The sequence below is a fragment of the Tupaia chinensis genome, unplaced genomic scaffold (assembly GCF_000334495.1).
Source record: "Tupaia chinensis unplaced genomic scaffold, TupChi_1.0 Scaffold000622_1, whole genome shotgun sequence".
Taxonomy (NCBI): Eukaryota; Metazoa; Chordata; class Mammalia; order Scandentia; family Tupaiidae; genus Tupaia; species Tupaia belangeri.
In genome coordinates this window covers 2891256-2901398 of record NW_006160142.1, presented here as the reverse complement: position 1 = coordinate 2901398, position 10143 = coordinate 2891256, and the positions used below count along the sequence as shown (strand labels likewise).

At 43.6% G+C, this 10143-nt stretch overlaps 1 protein-coding gene across 1 annotated transcript in view; it reads left to right on the top strand.

Moving 5' to 3' along the window:
• Nucleotides 1-822: 822 nt before the first annotated feature.
• The window catches only part of NRXN1 (neurexin 1), a 1261405-nt gene continuing 1252084 nt past the window's right edge, over nt 823-10143 (top strand). The window contains exons 1-2 of the mRNA XM_006159011.3: nt 823-1074; nt 3696-5354. Coding sequence (XP_006159073.1) covers nt 4583-5354 — 772 coding nt within the window. The 5' untranslated portion in view covers nt 823-1074; nt 3696-4582. The remainder of the gene's footprint in view (nt 1075-3695; nt 5355-10143) is intronic.

Below are 10143 nucleotides of genomic sequence, written 5' to 3'. Positions count from 1 at the left end.
CAAGGCAGAGCACAGAGCGCTGCAGGATGACGAGAGGCTGCAGCGAAAATCACCTTGTCAGACACACTAGAGCCTGGTCTCCAAGTTGGCAGCTAGCCTGGTGGGTCGCTAGTGCATCTTTCTGGCACAGCTTCGGCAGATGTTAAACGTTGGGTGGGATCCCTCAGGCCAGAGCCACAGTAAGGGGTGGGGCAAACGCTGGATCACAGAGTGCCTGTGTGGAGTCCTGACCGTTCCTGCATTCCTCGAAGAGCTGCAGTTTTTCAAGGGTTCTAAGCGGGAGACCAAGGTACAGCTAGAGCGCATCTTAATTACCGATGCCTTGGCCCCTTCCCTTTGGCTGCCCGGTCCTTTCCTGGAATTCTCTCAGGTACCCCCCGCCCAATCACAGCTAAACCCCGGAGAAGTGGAATCTCCACGCAGATTTTCGTGGGTCTAGCAGAGGCCTGGGCATGCTCAGTAGGCTACATGGTTCTCTGGTTCGTCTCCTTTTTCCTCTTTCTCTCCCTTCTTCTCTCTCTCTCCCTCTGTCTCTCTTTCTGATGGGGGAGGGAGGGTGGTGACAAGTTAGAAGCGCTTGCGGCAGGTCCCCGCCCCCAGGATCGGGCTCCCCCTGCAAGGGGACGATGTAAAAGGTAGAAGCACCTTGGTCCGCAGCAGCCAAACCTGGAGGGGCTGCGCGCGCGGACCGAGCCCACCCATTCCCCAGCCAGAGGACAGGCCCGCCGCTCCCCCTGGTCTGCGGAGAGCTCAGCTCCTCCATGGTCTGCGGAGAGCTCAGCTCCGCCCTTCTCTTTCAGAAGGACAGCACCCAGCGTCACGTAACCCAGCCTTCTCGGGCTCCACCACCGCCTCTTCCTTCCCAGCTTTTTCCCTCTCCTCCTCCTCCTCCTTCTCCTCCTCCTGCTCCCCTCCGTTGCCTGTTCTCCCCTCCCGCACTCTTGGAGATAGACGCTCAAGCCTGACGCCTCTGAAAAGGCAGCAGCAGTCGCCTTATCCATAGACCTCAGGAAATTCGCTTTGACCGATGCATGCTTCAGGCTCTGGCTCGAGCTAAGGGGAATAACCGGGCAGGTAAAGCAGCTCGATTTGGATTGGGGGGAGGGGATGGGGCGAGGCAAGCTGGAGAAGGATATCTTTCCCCGTTGTAACTGAGCCAAGATCTGCCACAAATACACAGGGAAAAATGGGTGGTGGGAGGGCGGAGGGGTGTAGATCTTGGTTGTTTTGCATGAAGCCTTTTAAATAGATGGCAAGATGAGATGATGGAATTGTGGTAGTAACTTAAAAGGCTGAATGCAGTGATTTATTGCAAAAGAAAAGAATGGGCAGGTTAGAAATCAAAGCAATAATATGTATCTATAGGTTTTCTTTCCTTATCAGCCCCACACTGGGTCTATTCTTAATTTGTGCAGTAGATTCCAGGCTTCAAGAAACTGCACTGGTATTAGAGATGGAGCTTAGAGACTGGGCGGGAAAGCCAGGGAGAATTTTGGGTGTGCATTGGTATTGAGGGACTTTGCAAAAGCCAGGGGCAAAAAGGCACTTCTAAAATTTCTCCCAAAGATTTCAGGTTCTATACGAGGATATGTGATGGATGCATGGAAAGGTGTCTGTGTCTGTGTGTGTGTGTGTGTGTGTGTGTGTGTCCGTGCGCGCCCGATACCATAAACATATTAAAATAAATGCAACTGCAGCTGACGAGAGTACTGTATTGATCCTTCCAGTGACTTGAGAATGAATTTGATTTTAGAAATGAAAAAAAAATTAATGAGATTGTTAGTCTGCTTTTGAATTAGAGCGCTTCCTTTGGCTGCAGTAAGGTTGTTTTTCAGATCCTTTTATTTCATCCTCTCATTTGTGAACTCGCCAGTTCTTGTCAGCACCTAGAGAGAATCCTCTTTCTCCATATAAATACAGATACTCTCACACACACAATGGGCTTCCTCTAAGAACTGGGAGAGCCAGTTGACCTCCCTTGTGATAAGAATATATGTCCCCCCCCTTCTCTATTCTTTAAACACTGTCTAGGTGTGCATTAATACAGGAGGGCAAGAGCGATGGGTGAAAAAGGTTGTGTGATCTATGTAATACTAACAAAATAATTGATTTAAACTGAGTCAGGCACATGCAAAAAAGGTTCTCTAACACAGGAGCTTGAGTTCAAAGCATTACTCTTTAGAGTGACATTCCAGATTTTGCAAATGACAGACAAATCCTGAGTCCAGTTAAAAATAAAAAAAGTATATTGATAATATACTGCATTTGATGATTTTTAAGAGCACCTTTTTGGGGTTTGGCTCAGGAGTAGACAAGACATGACTGGTGATTGCTGATGGTGTAGAATGTATCAGCCATAATAAATAAGCAACTGAGATTTTTATTTCCTTTGCCTAGTGGACAGTGTGTGTGTGTGTGTGTGTGTGTGTGTGTGTTGAAAGAGAGAACCAGTCATCAGTTTCATCTGGGGAGGAACTTGAAGTGGGATCCCCTGGCTTGGTGGCTCTCAGCTGACACCTGTAGGGACTGCTCTGTACTGAAGAGAAATGTTCTCAGCTCCCTCCATGGAGAAGCAGCAGCACAATGCGGTGCCATAAATTACTGCTAGTTTCAGCTTGTAGGAAAAAAAGTGTTAATTGGACAGTGAGCTTTTGAGTCCAAGCAATAAATTTGGTGTGTGTGTGTGTGTGTGTGTTAGAATGGTGGTGAGGGAGAAAATTAGAAATGGTAAAGGAAATACATGTGTTTGCTTGACATGACCAAATGATACGTGTGTGTGTTTTAATGTATTTTTTTTCCTTTCTGGAACCAAAAAAATGGCTTAGAAAAAGCTCAGTATTTATTATTTCTGTGCCATTTCAAGAACCTGTCAGATTAGAGTTGAATAAAGAGAGGTGATTTAATAGTATGGTGAGTGATTCAAAGAAATGATTTTCAGTTCTACCATTCCGAACCATAGCAGCTGAAGTGACATACATGCCAACTGCTGTCCTGACCACACCAATTCTACGGGATGACAGCCAGATAAAGACTTGAGGAGGAGTTAGATCACTACACTGGTAGGCAAAATAGTAAATACCTATCTTTAGAGGCGCTAATATGATGGTTGAGATATAAATTCTGTCAAAAATATATATCAGGCTCTAATTAGATGTTTTCTCCTATACCAGATTATTCCTGTAATAAAAAAGGAAGACTAGATTGAAATTTTAAGTCTCCCACAGAACCATAAATATCCCTTCTTTCTCTGAGAAAAATAAAATGGTAGGATTGTTATACAAATTTAAGCTGGCTGCTTGTCGATAATCTACCTTGATTATCATAAAATCTGCTATTAGCTGAGATATGGACAAGTTATATTTTACTCTCCACATCGCCAGTACACCATATAAGTGGAAATTAAAAGGGCCTTTTTTCCTCATCTCATATATTTGTAAAATGAAACTATTAGAAAAAGAAAAATATACCCGTAATCAAATATGTTTAAAACTTGGGAGTTTTGAATGAGTGATCCAAGACTGTGATATTAACTATTAGAAAATAGTAGGCCTTGGGACAAAAAAGTTGTCCAATCAGGTTAATTCATTGGCTTATTAATAATAGTTCCAGTTACATACCTGTTTCTGAGTTAAATAATGACTTAACATGATGCTATAATTCATTTAGACCTTAATTTTGATTTTAATTCTCTGCAGATTTCTGAGTCCTTATAAAGAGACAAAATAAAAACAAAATGAATCAGCAACACACGACCAATTGACAAGCTGGCATCCTACCTGGGCCTTGCAGAGGCGGGTACGAAGAGAAGAGAGGAGCAGTTGAAATTTCTACATCTAACGGTTTCGGGCTATCTCACGACTTCTGGGTTTGAGTCCTACCGTTGGGGAGGTTAGAAAGTGAAATCCAGGCTCTGAGGCCATGTCCAAGGAATCCGGCTTTGGTGGCTGTGGTGCTGAAAGTCCATGACGTGACAGCAGCAGCTCGCTTTTGAGTAAGTGGTGTCCTCAAGAGGCAAGGAATCCCTTCTCCTTTCTGGTTTGGTTGGGTACACCTGGAGAGAAACCCCTGGGCCTTCTCAGGCGTTTGGAGAATACCGACCTCTTGTACTTTCCTGACAAAAGGGTTGCTTCTTACTGACTCTTAACTCCTGCCCTTTTGCCTGCCACCCCTGGTGACACCTGGCAGAGGATGGTATTTGAAGAGTGAAGCATCTGTTGACACCACAGATGCCCTTAAACTAGTTCATTGGACTCAGATGGATCAGTAATTCCCCTTGATCTGTTGACGCCTTTTCTAGAACGTTGCCTCCAAAGTGTATCCTCCCCTTGGCCTGGAAGTTCTGTGGCTGCCCTGTACCGCCGGGGTCTACGTTTTCCAGTTGGGAGGGGACTACCGGGAGCGCGGGAGGGGTTGTTGGAAGAGAAAGAAGAAAAAAAGAGCTAGATAAAGGGGGGCAGACCTCTGGCACACCTGCCTCCCCCCTCCCCTCCTCTCCTCAGACCCTTATTTCTCCCTCACGGTGTCCAGGACCATTTTGACCCTGTCGGCCCCGGCACCCCCCCGCCGTACCCCAGCCCCGAGCATGGGGACGGCGCTTCTCCAGCGTGGGGGCTGCTTTCTCCTATGCCTCTCGCTGCTGCTCCTGGGCTGCTGGGCCGAGCTGGGCAGCGGCCTGGAGTTCCCAGGCGCCGAGGGCCAGTGGACGCGCTTCCCCAAGTGGAACGCTTGCTGCGAGAGCGAGATGAGCTTCCAACTCAAGACGCGCAGCGCCCGCGGCCTCGTGCTCTACTTCGACGACGAGGGCTTCTGCGACTTCCTGGAGCTGATCCTGACACGCGGGGGCCGCCTGCAGCTCAGTTTTTCCATCTTCTGCGCTGAGCCCGCCACGCTGCTGGCCGACACGCCGGTCAACGACGGTGCCTGGCACAACGTGCGGATCCGCCGCCAGTTCCGCAACACCACGCTCTTCATCGACCAGGTGGAGGCCAAGTGGGTGGAGGTCAAGTCCAAGCGGAGGGACATGACGGTGTTCAGCGGCCTCTTCGTTGGCGGGCTGCCCCCGGAACTGCGCGCCGCGGCGCTCAAGCTCACCCTGGCCTCGGTGAGGGAGCGCGAGCCCTTCAAGGGCTGGATTCGCGACGTGAGAGTGAACTCCTCCCAGGCCTTGCCCGTGGACAGCGGCGAGGTGAAGCTGGACGACGAGCCGCCCAACAGCGGCGGCGGGAGCCCGTGCGAGGCGGGCGAGGAGGGCGAGGGCGGGGTGTGCCTCAACGGAGGCGTGTGCTCCGTGGTGGACGACCAGGCCGTGTGCGACTGCTCGCGAACCGGCTTCCGCGGCAAGGACTGCAGCCAAGGTAAGGCCCGACTCCGACCCACGGAGGCCTCGGCCTGGGCAGGGCGGCGCGGGGAGGCCGGGCCAGGCAGGCGGGGCCGGGCTGGTGCATGGGGTCTCCTCCGGACCGTGCGTTGCAGTTCGCCTCGAGGAGAAGGCCTGTTCCCGTGGCCTCTGCCTTGCCGCCTCCCGCAGTGCCTCCTGGGCACCCTCCGAATGGTGGAGCGGCCCTCGCTTCCAGGTTTTTTTTTCATTCTGAGAGACCTTTCCACCAATCCTACTTCCTTCCCCGGGTTAGATGGAATGACCCCTCTTCATTCCTCCGGTTCTTCGGCAGCCTGGTCCCGACATTCCTTGGGCCATGGGCCACCTAAATAACCGCTGTACTGCCTCCTTCCGCCTCTAAATTGATAAGACACAGACTTTGCCAATGAGAGGGAGATAAGCAGCTGGAAGATTGAGCATGCATTGTTGAGAATGAAGAGCAGGTGATGTCCACCGAGGCCGCTGATTGAGGATCCCCACGTGGTCACTTGTGGTAAAGGAAGAGACAGGGTTTGCAGGGGCAGTTGTGCCTTTAGCAGATAGAGCGTAAAGACCTGCACTTGGTTGTGGAAAAGCAGAGGAAGGGATGTAAAGGTTTTCTTCATTAGTGGAAGGAATTTGGGGGGAATTAATGTTGGTTGTCATGGTTATGTCCAAGAACAACATTTCTCAAATTTAAATAAAATTGTGTGATTTCTGTGGTTTTTTGAAATGTGAGACAGGTCAGCTAATGTTCAGAAATGTTAGAGATTAATTTATTTTTTCATTAACAAATGGCTTAGGAAAAGAAATAGTCGTTGTTGGATTGGGAAGCTTCTGCAGGCTAATAGCAAATGTATGTGAGTGATTGTAAGAGATTGTCTAAGTTTATTCAGCTAATGACATTTATCTGAGTAGTTGAGGCCAAGTTTTAATTTTTCTGGTTTTGGGAGTTTGAAACAGTGTGGAAGTAAAGAACAAAAATCACACGTAGGTTTTATTTTCTCCCCTTTACAAATAAAATTCAATCTTCAGTGTGCTTTTTTGGTATTCTTACATGACAATGACCAAGGTGTTATAAACACAGAAAAACCTATGGAACAGAAACTGAGTGAGTGATATGAAAAAGAAGACACAGTCCTGTGGAGTGGCTAAGCAGAGTGTAAGGTATTAGGGTTTAAAGTACAGTAGGATAGCTTATGGGTCAAATTAAGGCAGTCACCACTTGGAAAATGGCATTTGTGGCTAAAATGGAAAAAAAAATGATGAATTATTAAATCTAATTTTGAAATTATATGGACAAAAGCTCTATGTGTGGCTGTAGTTTAGTGTATAAGGTCTTTGCTTTTTTTTTTTTTTGCTGACACTGCTAAGGGGAACTAGCCTTTGTAAATCGTATTAGACTTGGCAGTTTCTCTCACTTGACTTTAACAGGAAGATTTGATAAAATTTGTAATTGTTTAAACAGCAAAGGGAGTTAGTTAGGAAGAACAACAACAATAAAACACTGGTCTTTCGGAGCGTTCTGTAGCCTTCTTGAGATTATAAGGGGGAAAAAGTAAAAAGTCATTTTATTGTGCTCTGCCTTCATATGGGTTCTTTATTTTCATTATATTGTGGCTTAAGTCACTGTAGAAGACTCTGTTGTCCATGGTCTGTACTGCGCTTCTCATTGCCAGTAAATTTCCATGGATGTGAGATCAGGTTTTATAGTTACATTTTATAAAACTGGAACACAATATTGTTTTCTTCCACCAAATCTAAATTAATTTTAAGTTATGAATAAGGTGGGTAGGTATGATGATTCCTATACTGTAATTAGAAATTTCATACTTTTGCATGGGTTAATACAAATTTTTAAAATAAATATTATTTTTGAGGAAAAAATACATTAAATTTCCTAATGCCCCTTTAAAAGATAGAGAAGGCAATTTAATGAAAGACACATGAAATGTAACTTCCTTCCTTAAATTAGGAAACAAATATGACACAATGACAGCTTGTACTGTGTGGGAGGGTGTTTTAAGTGAAAATTTTAATTTTTCTGTGCATTTTCAATGTAGATCCAGGGATCATGCATAATTAGGAACAGTTAAAAGTACAGAAAGCATGGAAAAAGTAACATGTTTAAAGAGAAGCAGAATTAGATGTCTCTGAAATGTATCTTATTTAGGCGAATGGGATAGCTCTTTCTTTAAGATAAACAATTTGGAATTCCCAAGATGCATAATTGAACAGTATGATGAATTATTAAATCTAATTTTGAAATTATATGGACAAAAGCTCTATGTGTGGCTGTAGTTTAGTGTATAAGGTCTTTGCTTTTTTTTTTTTTGCTGACACTGCTAAGGGGAACTAGCCTTTGTAAATCGTATTAGACTTGGCAGTTTCTCTCACTTGACTTTAACAGGAAGATTTGATAAAATTTGTAATTGTTTAAACAGCAAAGGGAGTTAGTTAGGAAGAACAACAACAATAAAACACTGGTCTTTCGGAGCGTTCTGTAGCCTTCTTGAGATTATAAGGGGGAAAAAGTAAAAAGTCATTTTATTGTGCTCTGCCTTCATATGGGTTCTTTATTTTCATTATATTGTGGCTTAAGTCACTGTAGAAGACTCTGTTGTCCATGGTCTGTACTGCGCTTCTCATTGCCAGTAAATTTCCATGGATGTGAGATCAGGTTTTATAGTTACATTTTATAAAACTGGAACACAATATTGTTTTCTTCCACCAAATCTAAATTAATTTTAAGTTATGAATAAGGTGGGTAGGTATGATGATTCCTATACTGTAATTAGAAATTTCATACTTTTGCATGGGTTAATACAAATTTTTAAAATAAATATTATTTTTGAGGAAAAAATACATTAAATTTCCTAATGCCCCTTTAAAAGATAGAGAAGGCAATTTAATGAAAGACACATGAAATGTAACTTCCTTCCTTAAATTAGGAAACAAATATGACACAATGACAGCTTGTACTGTGTGGGAGGGTGTTTTAAGTGAAAATTTTAATTTTTCTGTGCATTTTCAATGTAGATCCAGGGATCATGCATAATTAGGAACAGTTAAAAGTACAGAAAGCATGGAAAAAGTAACATGTTTAAAGAGAAGCAGAATTAGATGTCTCTGAAATGTATCTTATTTAGGCGAATGGGATAGCTCTTTCTTTAAGATAAACAATTTGGAATTCCCAAGATGCATAATTGAACAGTATAGTACCAGATACATAAAATAATTCAATCCAGAAAAGCAAATCCATCAGGATTGTTCTGGAGCATTGATTCATTTTAAAAATTAAGCTGAAAATGGAGGGCAAAGATCACCACTAGTCATGGAAGGAAAACAAAAGGCTGGATTCTTTTGATTATCACAGACATAGGAGATGGAATGATGAAGGCAAAGTTGGTTTTCCTGGAAGGATTGGCTCCATTTTGCTTATTTTTCCGGTTTCATGTGTGTCAAGTGACTATTGAATAATTAATTGAGAATGGATGCCTCTCCCAACACCGATCATGAATTGATGGCTGGGGATAGATGATTTCTATTCAGATGAAATATAAACAAAGCACTGGCTCTAGCCAGTATTTACACTGATTGTCATATTCTTTATAAAAACCAATTAAAAATGAATTTATATTTATTAGAGAAAATTTAGGAAAGAAATTTCAAACAGACTTTAAACATAAATTCAAATAATTTCAAACTACAATTCATTCTTATTTTAAAAAGTCTAATAATGTATCAGTTGCTTTCATATTTAAAGTAAAATAAAAGCACTGAAAAAGACAGTAAGAGTAGTCAGGTTTTTTTTTGGAGGGGTTCAGAATGCCTTTAAACAACTTATGCACCTATAAATTTCTGGAATATTTTTATTGAGTGAGCTTAATTTCATCCCTGCTTGTTTATTCAGGCTTAAAAGGTTTTATTTATGTATTTATGTACAGATAGAGTGAGAACACACAAAAATGTGCTGTATTAGACATGTATGTCATGAGCTGTAGTAGAACTGAGTTAAGAGCGTAAACACTCTTAATCTCAAATCTTCTGTTATTATGTTTGCAGAATAAGATTTCTAATTCTTTTGGGTTGAGATTATTCTCAGGTCCAGGTTTTGTTTAGGAGAAATAAACACACACACACACACACACACACACACACACACTCATATACACGGAGCAGAAAAGAGCTAACTTATGCATCACTTAATGTTCTTTGTCCCTGAGAACCAGCCTCAGAATTCAACTGTCCAAGAATGTCATCTTTTCTAAATGATGGATGCAGGATACATAGCTTTTTTAGTAGATCATACTTATCTAAGTGCTTCTGGACCATTATTAATAACTGGTTAGTCATTTCAAAGACTTAGAATTCCGGGACCAGCAGATGGCGTGATGGCTATGTTGCTGGACTCCCATGAAGCCGACTGCAGTTCAAGTCCTGGACCTAGTGGCTTAAATTCACACTGGTGCGTGTGCATGCATGCCCAAGATTACGAAAGGAGAATGGAGGAGTAAGCGTTGTGGCATGCCATCCTTCCTGAGGGGTGATTTCTTGCTTTCTGTCTCTCTCTCTCTCTCTCTCTCTCTCTCTCTGTCTTTATGGAAAGCACACTCACCCTACAGCAAAAACCTCTCAAAAAAAAAAAAAAAAAGATTTAGAATTCCATGACGCTCTAGCTTAAAAACAAGAATTAAAGGATTATCGGGAACCAGCAGTTAGCGTAATGGCTATGTCGCTGGACTCCCACGTAGTCAACCGCGGTTAGCGTCCCGGGCCCGGTGGCT